This window comes from Falco peregrinus, chromosome W (genome assembly GCF_023634155.1).
Source record: "Falco peregrinus isolate bFalPer1 chromosome W, bFalPer1.pri, whole genome shotgun sequence".
NCBI classification, from domain to species: Eukaryota; Metazoa; Chordata; class Aves; order Falconiformes; family Falconidae; genus Falco; species Falco peregrinus.
In genome coordinates this window covers 27,677,127-27,694,575 of record NC_073743.1, presented here as the reverse complement: position 1 = coordinate 27,694,575, position 17,449 = coordinate 27,677,127, and the positions used below count along the sequence as shown (strand labels likewise).

General features: G+C 40.7%; 1 protein-coding gene across 9 annotated transcripts in view; it reads right to left on the bottom strand.

The window, feature by feature from the left end:
- Positions 1 to 17,449, bottom strand: part of LOC129783137 (ras GTPase-activating protein 1-like) — an 87,112-nt gene that overhangs the window by 12,603 nt on the left and 57,060 nt on the right. For 5 of the 9 annotated variants that reach the window (XR_008745124.1, XR_008745123.1, XM_055792887.1 and 2 more), the window contains exons 15-20: positions 17,094 to 17,170; positions 10,052 to 10,224; positions 9,738 to 9,897; positions 9,421 to 9,563; positions 8,560 to 8,675; positions 2,769 to 2,855 (exon numbers count right to left, since the gene is read on the bottom strand). Coding sequence is in view for 3 of the 9 variants with exons in the window: in XM_055792887.1 (XP_055648862.1) it covers positions 2,769 to 2,855; positions 8,560 to 8,675; positions 9,421 to 9,563; positions 9,738 to 9,897; positions 10,052 to 10,224; positions 17,094 to 17,170 (756 nt within the window). In the remaining 6 variants the exon portion in view is untranslated. The remainder of the gene's footprint in view (positions 1 to 2,768; positions 2,856 to 8,559; positions 8,676 to 9,420; positions 9,564 to 9,737; positions 9,898 to 10,051; positions 10,225 to 17,093; positions 17,171 to 17,449) is intronic. The other 4 variants (XR_008745128.1, XR_008745126.1, XR_008745125.1 and 1 more) reach the window with 1 other exon arrangement.

The following is a 17,449-nucleotide window of genomic DNA, read 5'->3' as shown; positions in this document are numbered from 1 at the left end:
AACTGAAATAAAAACAGGCATATTGATTTCCCAATTAAGGTGAGGCTTTGAAACCACCTGGGAAAAGCTTAACTGTAAAGCCACACTGAAGCCTGTAATCTAAGATCACGCTGGCTTTAAAGAGGAACACTTCATCTTCTGCCTCCTACAAGTGTTCCACTGTCTACTACAGCAAGTAATTTATCCTGCAGCCCTCACTTCACCAAGCCAACATAAGGAAAGCAAGAATGCACAGTCAGAATGGAACATCTCTTTTGGCAGCAACATCTGCTTGAACCGATCCATATCCTGATAACAGTATGCTATTATCCTAGAAGAATAATACTGGATCAGCTACTTTCCTCACAGAAGTAATTGCTGCCACTCAGACAATCTAGAAATCTAGGGAAAAGCGCTCAGTTTGACTGCAAAACTAGGAACTTATTAAACAGAAACCCAAAGCAGCCTTCAGTTTAGCATGACAAAAATCTAACTTTCTGTTGACAGCTGAAGTAAAAAATAACCATCTCAGGTTAACCATAATTCTGGAAGACTGCTCTAAAAGTTAAGTGACATATGGACCAACTAAAGCAATGTAACTCATCTCTCCTTTTGTTCAGAGTGCGTGGACACTACCAGCAGACTGTTTTTCACTACAGCAATACCAAAACCTGACCACTTACAAAAGAATGGAAGTGGACCTTGCACTACCTTACTTGTTAAGTATACAGTGATGGCATTGTCCATTATTAATTAATTGGAAGTGACACATGTAGCAGTGAGGTTGACACACCTTTCATGTGTCCAAGACACTTAAATTCCAATATATACTGTTATAGAAGTTTCCTATTTCTCCAAGAACCATGGATTATGGGCTGACAAAACACTCCTGGCCCAGTGTGAAACAAAAATATTTTCTATGATATTAACTTAAAGCTATGAGGAAATAAATAATTTTGAAGTCATGGCACATACATCAATTTCTCTTGTAGACAGCCTGAAGTTGAAGACAACTGGGGTATGAACCTAAAATAGACCTTGCAGATACAGATGTGGTGCTTCTTACACTGGTCAAACTGTCTAAATTAAGAACGAGTCAATACCTATGCATGGGTTTTTACAACCAGACAGAAATGGCAGCACTTTCTGAATGATACAGAAGGGAAGCTACCCAGACACTTAAAAATTATCCACCTGTCTTTGAATTTGTAAACATTATTGGACCCAAACCAATGCAATAAAAGATTATATTCTTCACTGGAGGCTGCAAAAAAACCTACTCTAGAGACAAGTCACAAGGATCCACTTATGAAGGCTAAGACGATGAGAGAAAGGGACCCAATATTTATAGTATCCAGCAGAGACCCCAGGAAAATTCTGAATGTCAGCTGTATCCATTTAAGGATAGCCACATGACTGTCTCTGGAGATGGGGAGGAACAAAAAGAGACATGATGTTTGCTTCTAAGTTCTACACACTTGCAATAGGCTAGCCCCAACACCTGTGATAAGAGCAGCCTCAATTTGAAGGCAAAACTCTTGCAGAACACTGATGGCAGGCATTTTATTGAAGATTTTTCTTCAAGAAAATCTTGAGTCACTATTGTTAGAAACACTGAGTGAAAGAGAAATAAGCATAGAAGGTATTGTACTAATTACGCTAACATTTATTGAAACTCTGGGGAAGGAAGGGCTCCCATGTCTTCATTTCTGCCTCCAGACAAAGTGATATAAACAGAAGCCAATGACAAATCATCTGGAAGACACTTCAGTGGGAGATTAACCTCAGCAAATCATATTAGTGCCAGATACTGGTCTACCAGCAAGCTAGGCTTGCAAAAAAAGGTAAAGCAAATGTAGAAGAGATATGGCTTTGATACCCTTAAACCCCCAGTATCATTTAGAAGAACAGTGTCAAGACCTCATTTTTGTCAAAGTTTTTTTTGACCTGCACTGGCAACTGATAGTGTTAAAAAGGAAGAACTATTTATTCAATAGATTTATGAATGCAGACTGTATTTTTTATACTCAGTGTCAGTTCAGAGGAGCCAGATTCAGTAGCCTGCAACATTTTTACAGAGGTTCTGGAATGTTTGAACATGATTGGGCTGGAGCAGAGAAATGAAACAAAACTGGGACAGGATAAAAGTACATATTTTCAGAAATGAACACTATGTGTTGATTCTGAGTGGTCAGCACTGGGAGTCTTCACTGATGCAGAGAACTATATATTCCAACACAGACAGTGCCTCAGTGAAATCTAATGACAGTCCAATCACCTTTAGTATTAGTTTCCTTAACATGTTATGCCTGCATTTTAAAGGACATTCATCTTAGCATGTGTAAGATTTTTTCCAATAATTAACACACAATACATAGGAGTCCCTGGATAAGGCATGATCCTCCCAGATGGCATACGACAGGAACATCATTTTCAGAGGTCACTGCTCTCCAGAGGTATCACAAAGGTTAACTATCACTCTGAGAGAACTCAGTTTGTAAAACTTAACAAAATACAAGTACAATCAGTTAAAGCTATTATGTACAGCTACACTGACCTCTATACTACACCCTCTAGCAAGGCTCCAACAGCATGACTAAAAATCTAGCAAGCTCTCAATCCTTAATTAGGATATCATGCCCCAGTACCATAATAAACTTAAATATTCTTGTAACCTATATAAGTACTATAAAGTTTTGGCACTAAAAAAAAATAGATAAGCACACTTAAGTATGACAGTAATAAGATGTTAAAAGATTATTTTCAGCATAAAGTGACAAGTAACTTACCTAACAACTCTTGTTCTCATTGTGGTATTAGCTGGCCACTTGTTTTGAACTGACTTCTGCAAGCATCCATAAATATATCTCAACGTCCTATAAAAATAATAGCTAATTAATAATTTCATTTAAAAACTTCACTGAATAAAAAAAGCTGGTCAGAAAGGATCTAGTCCAACCTTCTGCTTAATGCAGAACTATTATCAATGCTAGGTTTAAAATTCAGACATAAGCTTAAAATTAATTTAAAATCTGCTATGACAGTCCATTTACAAATGGCAAAGAAAGTCCTCGACTAATACACTTTTCTATTTGTGCAGGTAAAATTCTGATTATTCACATGTACATTAAATGTTTTATAATACTTTTTTTCTTATTTCTTAGGTAGTGTTCCCTTTTAAAAAATGAAAAAAAAAAATGGTTTGGTAGCTTTTTTTCTTGTGTTTTTTCCACTTTTTAATTGAATGAATAACAATTTGTATATGCATAAATACAGGTTAGGTATTTAAAAGTAGTCCTCTCCTATCAAAAAATGGGAGCGCTCTGGTGTATTTCAGAAAACATTAAGAATTGCACTATATACTTAAAAGAATGAAGCTTTTAATGCTAACCTTGCCATCACTGACACAAAAGAAACTTCTGTGTTATTCTGCCATTCTGTGGTGGGTTGACCCCAGCCAGCAGCTAAGCCCCCACCCAGTCACTTGCTCACTTTCCCTCAGCAGAATGGGGGAGAGAATCAGAAGAGCAAAAGCAAGAAAAGCTCATGGGCCAACATAAAGACAGTTTAATGGGTAAAGCAAAAGCTGCACATGCAAGCAAAGCAGAATAAGGATATTCATTCACTACTTCCCATGGGCAGGCAGGTGTTCATCCATCCCCAGGAAAGCAAGGCTCCATCACATGTAACAGTTACTCAGGAAGACAAATGCCATGATTCCAAATGTCCCCCCCTTCATCCTTCTTTCCCCACAGTTTTATTGCTGAGCACAATGTCATTTCATATGGGATATCCCTTTGTATCCCTTTGGTCAGTTGGGGTCAGCTGTGTCCCCTCCCAACTTATTGCCCACCTCCAGCCTACCTGCTGGTGTGGGGGGACAGAATGGGGAGAGAATAAACAACCCTCAACACTGTGTAAGCACTGTTCAGCTAAAACATGGGTGTATTATCAACAGTGTTTTAGTCACAAATCTAAACCACAGCACCATACAGGCTGCTATGAAGAAAATTAACTCCATCCTAGTCAAAACCAGTACAAATCTCCACCCCTTATTTCATACCATTTGCATCCTACGCTATCCAGTACATCCTCATTAACTACCACCACCCTTCCCATCCTTTAGTATACATACAGATATTATTCACTTAGTCTATGCCCCTCCTCCCCATGAAGTGTCCATAAAATGTCCATTGAGTTCATTTAGTCTGCAATTTGGGCTCCATCTGATATGATGGTGACTCAGGACAGGAGAGGTGGTATGTTGTGTGGAGTTATTGGGCACCAAAGCCAGCTCAGGTTGGGCCACTGCTGCACTTGCCTGGCATCTTTCAGTGCTCATCCACCATTAATTCAGGTGGTTCCTGTTATAGTACTTCTTATAGCATACAACTCAAATCATGGGTTACAACAGTTTAAACATACATCCATTACGATCTCCACCCCTGGTCCTTTTGGACCAGGCTATAGAGTTTAACATTGCAATGAACTCCATCCCTTGCCCCCTGCTCCAGCATGGATCCTCCATGGGCTGCAGTCCCTTTGGGGGCATAACTGGTATGGACTTATCTACAGGACATAGTCTCTTCACAGGGGTGTATACCTGCTCTAGCATGGACTTATCCACACACTGGTCATTTCGACTCCAGCTCATACTGGAGTTCCTCCATGTCCAGTACAGCAGCACTCAACCATGGCATGACTTAATTCAGACCACGATAGTCCACTGTCCACCCTCTGTCAGACTTTTGCAGGCCATATGGAACTATTCAAGAGTGACTGAGTCTTGCTGATCACTCCTTGACTCTCCAGTTGATGAATCAGCTCATGGAGGGGAAACAGGGAGTCTTGGTTGGTGTGATATTGCTGCTGGTTCAACATCATGGTAGCAGTCAGCACCTGCTGCTCTTCGACACAGAGCAACCCCACAACAGAAGGGTCCTGCAAGAGGTCAGGCAAGGTAGACAACTGTTTAATCTTCTCTGCATCCACAGCAGCTACACCAAAGGCCCACCAGTACCCTTTTGGGTCCTTGAAGTACCCTCTCCTGAAATAGTCTATGCCAAGGATACATGCAGCCTCCAGGCCAGTCACAATAGGATGCTTCTGCCACTTATCCCCTGTAAGGGTCACCACAGCTTCCAGTGCAGACAACTGTTGGGATCTCCATGTCACTCCAGAAATCCAGATGGGTTCCACCCCCTTGGACCCTAATGGCATTAGGGTACACTATGCACCCATGTCCACCAAAGCCTTATGCTCCCATGGGTCTGATGTGCCAGGCCATCACATCCACACAGTCCAATAAACCTGGTTGTCCCTTTCCTCTGCCTGGCCAGAGGAAGGACCCCTCTCTTCTTGGTTGAAGCATTCATTACCCAACTCCTGTAATTGCAAACCAGAAGTCCCTTCATTAGGATCAGAAGGAGGATCAGCTCTTCTACTATGTCTGGGGAATAGCTCAACAGCAACCGGAGCAGTAATCTTGTCTGGATGGAGCCTTTTTGGCTGCTGTTTTTCCTCGCAATTCATGTATGTGGTCTTCTAGTTTTGAGGTAGGTGCAACACCTCACTTCCTCATGTCTTCCCTGTGGATGCAGACCTAGAACCACAGGGTGACACATGGCGTGCGCCCACAGTTCCCTTTCCCTTGAGCAGAGAAAGGCTGATTTCATATGGCACTCTTGATAGCTGAGACACCAAACTCTAGGGGTAAGGAGAAAGAGATATTCTCTTCAAGTTGCTGGAACTGTTGGGACAGTCTCTCCACTGCCCTGTACAGTCAGAGAGGGAAAGAGATTTTCTTCAGAGCACCAGAGCTGGCAGGCCAGTTTTTCTACAGTTGGTGCCTCAATGTCTGTCCAGTCCATTATCACCAGGGTGCTGGTGTACAACGTCGGTGCATTCCATACAAACTTCCACCACATGGATCGCATGCACTGGACTTCATCTGGATCTTTGGAGACCTGGTTATTGTCCAGGTTGCTGTAGGTCACCTTCACCACCACTAATTCCCTCAGATACTGAATACCTTCCTCAATCATGGTCCACTTGCCTCAGTAGTTTGCAAGACCTTCCTTGAGGGGATACCTTGCCTTTGTGCTCAACAGGAGCCACTTTCAGAGGCTGTGGATCCCTACCTTCTAATTCCTGACTGTTGGCCCCAGTATCCCAGCATGGGATCAACCAGGTGATAATTTACTTGCCTGGAAGACAGCTGTAATCTTTCTGCATATCTCACAGCTTGCTCAGGGATAGGGACCAGATGGTTTTTGACTTGGTTATGATTTCAGTCTCTTCTCTTTCCTGTTCTTGTGACTGCTCTGCTGCAGAACAGGCTGCCTCTTCTGATCCTTCCTCCTTTACTGACCTTTACTGTCACTTACCCTTTTGAAAAGCCGGAATTAGATTCACAGCACATACCAATATAAGCATTCTGGTTACATAAGGATATTCCAGAAACTGAAGAGCCATTGTAACAAGGCAGGAAACATCTACCCCTGATGAGAATAAAGAGGCGGCACCATTCTTCATTTCCTCCACAAAGTGGCTCCCGGAGAAGAAGAGGAAAAAGGTGTAGTTGATCATTGTCTCAATTGGTTCCCACAATACTGGGACAACAGCAGTGCATGGCACAAACACCAGATTAGGCTCAAGGCTAGTGCTTTTACCATAGCTCTCCCAGGAAAAACACAACAAAGTGATAAACAGCACAGCAAACTGCAAAAGCCAAAAGCAGCCATTAGCAAGCTCTAGTTTGAGGTAGAGCAAGAGATGAGATGGAGCAGATGATGGAACAAATAAACCAGTATTGAGAACAAACAAGTCAACATTGTGACCAGCAAGAGCAAATAACAACTTGCCAAGTAACAACCAAACAGCTGTAACAACTATAAATGTAGTCTAGCACACTCAGATCAAATCTGTCATTATCTAGAACTTCTCAAGCCCCAAAATGAGTAACAGAAAGGATTGTGGTGAGTTGACCCTGGCCAATAACTAAACCCCCACCCAGTCACTTGCTCACTCCTCAGGGTGTCATTCTACTACCACCCATTTCTATTTTTAATGCTGTTAATAAATCCATCTCTTTTTCAGAGTAGGAGGACTAGAAAGAATTGGTAACCAACTTATATATATACAATTCTCTGCTAACTAGTACTGTCCTCTACTTCTTTGTGAAGATAATATATTGATATTTTAATTTTTTTCTTCTTTCCCTGACCCCTTGGATCTAGTAGTTTCTCCCTTAAGGAAAAGTACATGTGCTAGCCAAAAGCTTTTGTGCTCTATTGGGTTTAAGTGGCAAGGTTTGGGGGGGTGCTTCTGTAAGAAGCTACTAGAAGCTTCCCTTATGTCCAACAGAGCCAATGCCAGCTGGCTCTGAGACAGACCCACCACTAGCCAAAGCTGAGCCAATCAGTAACGGTGGTAGTGCCTCTGTGATAACATTTTTAAGAAGGGGAAAAAACACCTGCTGCAAAACAACACCCAGAAGAGAGAAGCGAGAATATGTGAGAGAACTCTACAGACATCAAGGTCAGTGAAGAAAGAGGGGGAGGAGGTGCTGCAGAGATTCCCCTGCAGCCTGTGGTAAAGACCATGGTGAGGTAGGCTGTCACCCCGCAGCCCATGGAGGTCCACGGTGGAGCAGATATTCACCTGTAGCCCATGGAGGATCCCATGCCAGAGCAGGGGGATGCACCCAAAGGAGGCTGTGACCCCATGGGAAGCACATGCTGGAGAAGGCTCCTGGTGGGACCTGTGACCCCATGGAGAGAGGAGCCCATGCTGGAGCAGGTTTGCTGGCAGGACTTGTGAACTCGGGGGGGGGACACAAATGCTGGAGCAATCTGTTCCTGAAGGATTGTACCCCATTGAAAGGACCCATGCTGGAGCAGTTCATGAAGAACTGCAGCCCATGGGAAGGGCCCACATTGGAGAAGTTTGTGGAAGACTGTCTCCTGTGGGAGGGACCCCACCCTGGAGCAGGGGAAGAGAGTGAGGAAGAAGGAGCAGCAGAGAGAATATGTGATGAACTGACCGCAACCCCCATTCCCCATCCACCCTGTGCTGCTTGGGGTGGGGGGAGGAGGCAGAGGAAATCAGGAGTGAAGTTGAGCCTGGGAAGAAAGGGAGGGTAGGGGAAGGTGTTTTAAGATTTGATTTTATTTCTCATTATCCTTGTCTGATTTTGCCTGGCAATAAATTAAACTAATTCCCCAAGTCGAGTCTGTTTTGCCCATGATAGTAGTTGGTGAGTGATCTCTCCCTGTCTTTATCTTGACCCACAAGCTTTTTGCTGTATTTTCTCTCTCCCGTCCAGCTAGGAGGGGGAATGATAGAGCAGCTTGGTGGGCACCTGACATCCAGCCAAGGTCAACCCACTACATGTGCAAAAAAGCACAATTCATCCAAGTGTTATTTTGTTTTTCCTCTGTACATATAACAGCCCTAAAGAAATTAATCTTAGGACTCATTAGTATAAGACAAACCAATAAGAACGCCACTTTACAGTGAAATGTAAATCAGAAATGGGAATTTTCACGTACAAATTTGAATAGAAGAGTGCAAACTTACGGAGGCAGTATCTCTGCAGCCATGAATATTTTCTCCACCAATTCTGAAAGTATACTGAGCAGATGTGCCAAATTAGTGTTTACATCTTCATTTTTTTCTAATTTTGAGGGATTTAACTAAAACCAAAAGGGAAAAAGACTAAGTTTCTTCTCTTGAATAGAACTGCATATATAATTTGATATTACACACAGAATACTATTTCAAAATAAATTAAATATTCTACTGCTGTACAAATCTCAGACTTGCACAGAATTTACAAATAAATCTGCTTCAAGGGTTAGCCAGGAAACTAATGTGAAAAAGCAATTTTTTAAAATTCTAGTGCTCTATGCTTTTAACAACACAGACATTTAACACTACCCATAACTACCCATCTTTTTTTAACTACATATATTTTTATATCTTTTAATCCAGTCTTCTGAGGACACTGACCCCACCCCCTTTTCATATTCAAGTTCAAGTGAAACAGAAGTTAGAAGGGTCATTTTAGAAATAAAGATAGGATCTAACACAAGCAGTTAATGTAAGGGACTTTAAAATGAAACTAAGTTCAGACGAACTTCTAGTATATGTGAAGCTTAACACAAGTTATTTAGGGTAGGCCATTCAGTAACTGCTGCAAAAGAACCTGCAACTGTTAAAGAATAAATACATAATTTAAAGAAATTTGCATTAAAAAACTTATTTAAAAGTGATGCTATGAACATTGTTCAAATTAGCATTTAGAAAAAACTCATAATCAGTTCGGTTCCAGTACTGAAATTATTTCTGAAGGATTAATAAATGCTTCCAAAGCAAACAACCAGTAGATCATCATTTCAACAAATCACAATTTCAAAAATACATAGTTCAAGGTATCACCTCACAGGACTGCTTGCTCTCCATTATCTTTAATATACTGCCTTTCAGTGCATGGTGAACAAAACGTGTTGCTGTGGCTTTCATATATTGCTCCATAAGTGTACTTGCTAAAGTGGTGGCACGAAACAAAGTGGTAGCTTCATCTGAAAAAAATAAAGTGGAAAATTGGGATAAGGAGACAACAAAGAGCAGAGGAAAAAATATGCTGTGTTCACACTTTGATATATTATGTAATTAAGGGAGGAGACAGAAATGAAGACATGGGAGCCCTTCCCTCCCCAGAGTTTCAGTAAATGTTAGTGCAATTAGTACAGTACCTTCCATGCTTATTTCCCTGTCATTTAGTGTTCGTAACAATAATGACTCAAGCTTTTCATGAAGAAAAATCTTCAATAAATTGCCAGCCAAGAGTGTTCTATCCTGTCCACAAACATGTGATAAGGCACAGACTACATGCATCTCTTTCTGGAGAATGAGCTGAAAGAAAACCAGAATAATGTTCAGAAACTTGTCCTAACATAACAGTCACTACAAATAGTACTTAGCAATGTCTATTAGTGTTATTGAAATATCTCTAAAGCAACAGAGAAAGTGAATTTTGACAGAAAAACCAAGGAAACAAACTTAATACCTCTTTAAACTCACTGTACTCCTCTTCTGGCATGATCTTCTCCATAGAATATCGTGCTCGAACACGCAAAGATCCTGGCTCAATACCCTTCAGTGGTATATGGGAACTGAGTTGAAACCACTCATCTGTTGCATGTCCTTTCTGTAATCGGCTTAATTGGCAACGCATAAACACTTTAGGAAAAAAGCATTGTTAAGTAGGTTATCTCCAGCAAAACAGTGCTAGTATTGAGTAAAAAAAGTTTGTTTTCAGCACATGTCATCTTGTTTCAGCAAAAGAGTATTAATAAAAATGACCAAAATCTGTGCCATCAAATATATTGACAGATTATCTCTTAGAGGGTTTAACGGACTCCTAAAAACTGAAGCTGAAATATAAAGCATGCTGTAAATAACGTATACACACAGATATTAACAAAGTTTTATTTTTAACACCCAAAAAGCCCCCCCCCCCCAGCTACCTAGCAAACCTAGGCAGCAGTTAAAAAATTAAAACAGGTAAAGTGATTAGAATTCATTGTCCTCTTTTGAAGCCTTGGGCTCATACCTCCATCAGGTCTGCTCTTAAACTACTTTGTTACTATTTTTAGTTTTTATTATTAGCATTACTACATCTTTCCCAAACGTTGCCAGATGTATTTCTTTAATACTTAGGAACTCCCAGGTTAAGGCTGTAACAATTTATGCAAACCATATAAAAAAGCATTCCCAGACAGCTTACTGCACAAATGACAAAAGTCAACCAAGAATGACAAAATCATTAATTCATTTTTTTATGGTGTTGGTACCTTAAAACTACTAAGCAATGACCTGCACCAGCCTATTCAATCATAATTGAAAGTCTGGTCTGACAGCTGACTAATAAGCTGCAGAAGTCAGATCACTGACCATTCCAAAATAAGCACATGCCCTCCTGAACTGAGTTACTTCACACAGAAAGGGCCCAGATGCTTGCAGAGACAATGTTCTACCTATGATATACCCACAAAGTTCCAAGAGGAGATACAGTTTCAGTTTCACATTTAGCCTGTCAGACTGTCTGGAACTTCCAAGCAAACACTCTTTTTCTGCAACTCTTGATGAAATCTACTTTTAATCAAGTCCCTCACATTTAAACAAAACAAAACAACCCTCAAAACCAAAACATAATCAAAACCACCATCACACACTTGTTTTTCACTTTTCTACAAAGCCTAAATGAGTTCTTGTAGACTTGTCACTGCCCCAATTCAGCAATATATTGGGACATAATTTGCATATTCAGATAATGGAACAGAATAACATCACATTTCTAATACACACTTCATAATTCATATTCTTTGGAGTTGATGAACTGATAAGGTAACACATTCAAGTCAGTCAAGTAGTGGGTAAACCAATTCATCATTATCTGCTACTTATCACAAGCATGGATTGAACTGCCTTTAGAGCAGATAATCAATTGACTTTCCCAAAATATTTCTTCTGAGTAAAGCTCTTGTGTCCTCAACTGACCAACATCCTTTTTGTTTTGCTTGCACATATAAGGCATATATCTCATTGACAGGAACAGCGCGATACAGGATTTAGAATAATCTGATGATTTAATTTTTCCCATGGTTATATAGTAGTACTTCCTAGTGATCATATAAATACTATAATCTTGCTTTAATCTTAAAAGATCAAAACAGAAATATCAAAATACGGACTACAGAATACTTTTTATCATAATTTATATTCAAAGACTTTAAAGGAACACATTCTGCTACTTAGCAACTTATATTGAACATATTAGGCTATGTTCAATAAAAGACTGCCATTAGTTGAGAATTTAAGGATGTTTACACTTTGCAGTCTAGCACATTATGATAGAATAACAAATATACAGAAAAAAATCAATAGTTGATCCCTTCTCTGCAAGCACAGTTAAGAACTATATACAACAACCTTGATCTAAGAGTATTTTACATGATGAACATTAGCACACAAAAAAAAGAAAAAAGACTGAGCTTTCATAATGGTTTATTTGCAAATAAAGCTTAGGGATTAATATATAGGAACAAGTTTATATTTTGATGATTAATAATTATAACCTGGAAATACACAGACATTCTAAATCCTGGCTTTCCCACCCACAGCTCACTGAAATGTTTGCACAAACCATTTACAAGGAAGTGAAGAGCTATTGACTAAAACCTCTTACACTTTGTTCTTCAAAGAGGCCATCTTTGTTCTTCAAAGAGGCCGTCAACATCTTATTTTTGGTACCTAGTGCTGGTAGACAATATGTTGTTACAACCATTAACAAGTGCCTGATAAGCTCCATAGTTTCTCCCCCTTGTCCAAAGTTCACTCATGTCTATGTGAGTGTTTACTACATACTTTGCACTTAATGTGCTCAGCCCATATTTCCTGGAGAGTATGGGAGGGATGGAGCCAAGTCTATAACCTGCCATAGTAGGCTTATTTCCCAGTGCCACAGAAGTGATAAATGTGTAGCACAGTGACATTTTTTTCCTCCAGCTGCATATTCTCAAATACCAACTTCAAAAACGAGTTGTGGCAGTACTGCAAACGCAAATTGCCTGAAAGGAGAAACAGAGGCAATGTGCACTTTGCAGCCCACAAAGCCAATCATATCCTGGGCTGCATCAAAAGAAGTGTGGCCAACAGGCAGAGGGAGGAAATGCTCCCCCTCTATTCCACTGTGGTGAGACCCCACCTGGAGTACTGTGTTCAGCAGCATAAGAAATACATGGACCTGCTCAAGCAGGTCCAGAGGAGGGCCACAAAGATGATCAGGGGAAGAAGCACCTCCCCTATGAGGACAGGCTGAGAGAGCTGGGGTTGTTGAGCCTGGAGAAGGCTCTGGGGAGATCTTATAGCAGTCTTCCAGTACCTAAAGGGGACCTACAGGAAAGATGGGAGGGATTTTTTACAAGGGCATGTAGTGATAGGAAAAAGGGTAATAGTTTTAAACTGAAAGAGGGTAGAATTAGATTAGATATGCCCTGGTTTTGGCTGGGATAGAGTTAATTTTCTTCTTAGTAGCTAGTACAGTGCTGTGTTTTGGAATTGGTGCGAGAACAGCGTTGATAACATGTGGGAGAGGAGGATAGAGAATGTCTGACCATTACTGATGGCAGATAAGAGAGAGGAGGATAGGGAATGTCTGAAGAGAGATATATGAGAGGAGGACGGAGAATATCTGACCTGGCAGGAGATGAGAGAACAGCTAGGCATTGTGAAGGAAAGTAAGAAAGATGAACATGGTTATCTAGTAGCAAAAAGGTGTCTGCATGCTTGTAGTGATATATAGCTATGTAACTGCATGAATGGTTTCTGCCCTGAGCCTGGTGGTACATACAGCTGGAATTTGTATCCGGGCTCAGAGATATAAATATGAGCTTCTCTGTGCAATAAAATGTCTCTGGTTGCATCACAACTGGAGTCCGTGCCTTCATACGCCACAAATGGTGCCCCACAGTGGGGTTTGAGTAGGAGGCTCACGGAGCCCAAACCAGTGGTGTAGCCCGACTGAACCAGGATCCACTGAAATTTTGTGCACCCATCACAGTGATGGTGAGCAGTCGAGAATGATGGGAGGGAAGTTATCCCGCGATCAACAGCGCGGCCTGGAAATATTGTGACAGCTGCTTGCAGCTCAGCAATGAGCTGTGACGGGTCCACAGCTAGTGACTCTGTTAGAATGGATCCATGACAAAGTGCCGGACTTTCCACCTGATGGCACTTTGCAAATTCCTGCCTGGCAAGCGGTTGGCAGATGTATGATGCTGCCACAGAAGGGGACAACCTAGTGGGAATACATTTAGCACCTTGGTGGCAAATTCTGACTACTCTTCGCCAAGTGTCGACCAATTCTACTAACAGTGCTAAACCAGGGGAGGTTGTCAATTCCACCGACAGCGTGACTCTTCTCAACACACCATCAAAGATGGCGACTCCATCCACATCTCCTCTGCCCCCAAAGCTCCTGTCACTGATTGCAACGACCCTCACAGCACAAGACCAAGTGCAGGAACAGGACAACTTTGACAATGATTCCATTGACACTGATAAACCTTTTGATCCAGGTCCTATAGATCTGGAAAAGGAACCAGACCTTTTTCCTCCCCCTATGACTTGACTGTGTTTTCGGCGAGGGTGAAAGGAGGTCTGGGGGATCAGTAGCGGGGATGCAAGTGGGAAGCGCTTAAACGAGGGGATTTGGGAGTCACTATGGCATGTCCAGTATTGTATCAGCCAAATTGACCTCCAGAGTGGCAGCCTGTGCAATATGAGGCTGTTAAAGAGTTAAGAAAAGCAGTGCAGGAAGGGAGGATTCATAGTACATTTGCTATGTCCCTTCTTGAAGCGATGGCAGAGCCTTATACACTCACACTGCACGATTGGAAGTCATTGCTTTGTATGTTACTAACTCTGATACAGTATATGATGTGGTTACCTGATTTTTGTGAGCTATGTGTAGTGGCCTTGATTGAAAACCTTAATCGGGGAATTGCTGTTAACTATGAGCAGTTGGCTGGAGAAAATAATTGTGCCGATTCTGTGATTCAGGAAGGGTATCCCAGGGACGTCTATTTGCAAATGAAGGAGATGGCTATTAAGGCAGCCTGGATATGGGAGTCTGGGTGAGCCTCTAGTGAGTCGTTTGCCACAGTCTTGCAGGGTCCTAAAGAGTCATATACTACCTTTATTGATCGGCTTCAGAATATTTTGCAACAACAAGTCAAGCATGAGGAAGCTCGAGGGTTGCTTTTAAAACAACTAGCTGTGCTAATGCCAATGAAGATTGCAAGCAGGCATTGCAGCCCTTTCGCAATCGCAACCCCACCACGTGTCAAATGTTTGTAACGCAGAACTCACAACAGACTGTAACTCTCAGGTTGAGTTCCGGAATGCAGCGCAACACATTTTTGCTTCTGTAATCTCTCCTGTAAGAATAGTACATGCTCTTAACTTGCTTAGTAAATTAGGCTGCTACCTTGCTTGGAAAATGATACTACAAATACTGCTGTTTTTAGCTTATTAGCAGATGTCGATTCTGTTCATCATGCGTCGCTACAGAACTGAGCTGCTATTCATTTTTTATTGTTAGCACAGGGACATGGGTGTGAAGACTTTGATGGGATGTGTTGCATGAATATGAGTGACCACTCTGAATCAATTCACAAAAGCATACAAAACTTAAAAGCCTTAAACAATTGTGCATCATGGAATGAATACTCATAATAGGCAAATTTCAAAGTGAAAGATTTGAAAACTAAATAAATATTTTTAAATATTTGTATTGGGTCTGGCTGGGATTAAATTAATTTTTCTTATAGCAGCCCCCAGAGTGCTGTGCTTTGTATTTGTAGCTAGAATAGGTTGATAACACACCAGTGTTTTGGCTACTGCTGAGCAGTACTTGCACAGCACCAAGGCTGTCTCCCCAACTTCCCTGCCTAAAGGCCAGCAGGCTGGGAGTGAGCAAGAGATTGGGAGAGGACATAGGCAGGACAGCTGACTGATCAGAGATATTCCATACGATATGACATCATGCTCAGCAGTATGATGAGGGGGGAAGGAGAGGGGCATTCATTATCAATGCATTTGTCTTCCAAAGCAACCTCTATGCATACCGAGGCCCTACTTTCCAGGAAGTGGCTGGACATTGCTTGCTGATGGGAAGTAGAGAATAAATCTTTTTGTTTTCCTTTGCTTCCACATGCAGCCTTTGCATGTCTTTATTAAACTGCCTCTATCCTGACCCATAAGTTTTTCATCTTATTTTCTCCTCCTGTCCCACTGAGGAGGGGGAGAGTGAGAGAAGGTCTTGGTGAGTACCTGGCAGCCAGTCAAGGTCAACCCACCACAAATACTGAAAAAAATAGCCTTCACACTTGTATCATTTTGGTATTTAGTTTTGTGTATTATGATGGAAGAAAAAGCAGTGAAACCAATATCAGATTTTTGGGCCCTCAATCTGCTTTATACGACAGGAAAAACAAGCAGGGAAGTTGACTTAATGGGTTAGCTGGGAAGATGAGCCTCATATTACTCCCACTTCAGAGCAATCCACATTTAAGAACTGTGGCTACAAAGGAGAAATGCTCAGAAAGGTAACCAACTCATTTTGTTGCTTTTGGAGAGGTTAAGGGTTTAGGCAACACAGCACACAGGCAAGTTGGATAAGGTCTCCTTTAGCTCAGTTTTCCCCCTATATTCTTCAAATATTTAATAGGGATGGGGATGTAGGCAGAAATGTTTGTTAATTCAAGTTGATATGGTCTAATCATTACCCCAAAATGAAAGAACTATTAGGTTATGCCCTAAGAGTCTACCTAACCATAATCAAGAAACATTGCCAATCCTTTTGACCTAGATAAGGGAACAATCTATAACGTTCCACCTGTTGGATATATCTAAAGGTAGCACAATCTCCTTAATCTGGACAGAGAGAAGGAAACTACAAAAACACTTTGAAAGAACTTACCGAAGTATTCCATTCATAAATTATCCTTTCAAAGGTTCTTTTACTAACCAAAGCTTTAGCCCAGATAAAGAATTTTCTAGCTCAAATTAATAGAAAAACTGTGCAAGAACAAGGTCAAATGAAATACATCTTTTTTCCTTCTGCTATGCAGAAACTTTTCTAGTCAGAGGAAAGGGCAAGAGTTTTGAAATTGAATTAGGTTCTGCAAGAACATTCAGTCTTAGAAGTAATTCTACTTTGGTCAAGGTTTCATTACAAATCTCTGAGAGGAAAAAAAGAAAGAAACATGGTCACAGTATAACATAATGGGTATACTGGAATAGAGCTAGAAAAGCCATCAGATACATAGGATTAGATTACTGTGCATTTTACTACTAAAAAACATGCAGGTTCTTATTGTAAAAACATTTATGTAGAGTCAGTAACAGACATCCAAAACATACCAATATAGTTATATGGTAATCACAGAATATACTTAATACTCTTGTGACAATGTTTGACAAGAGCAATGAAAACTGTATTCATTGTCACAATATATATGCATCTTTTACAGAAAAATACTTACGTATATCTGGATCTTTACTTTTCTTTGTTTTGTTACTAAGACTTATCTCAAATCTATTAATATCAGATGAAAGATCACTAGGGGAAAAGACAGAAAGCCTCAATTAATACTGTACTTGGCCAACATTTAAACTTATTCTAAAGTTATTTCAATCCTGATTTCTCATGATCAGCCAAAGTCAATTATATTAACAAAGATACTTAGATGCATACATAAAATTCTACCCATGCATTTGTGGCTGAAAGGTGGCTGCTATATAACCATGCATACAGTATTTTTTACAAAGCATATGCAAAACAGTACAGTGTAGAAAATCTCAAATGCAATGCAACTTTCAAATGAAATTCAGTAATTCA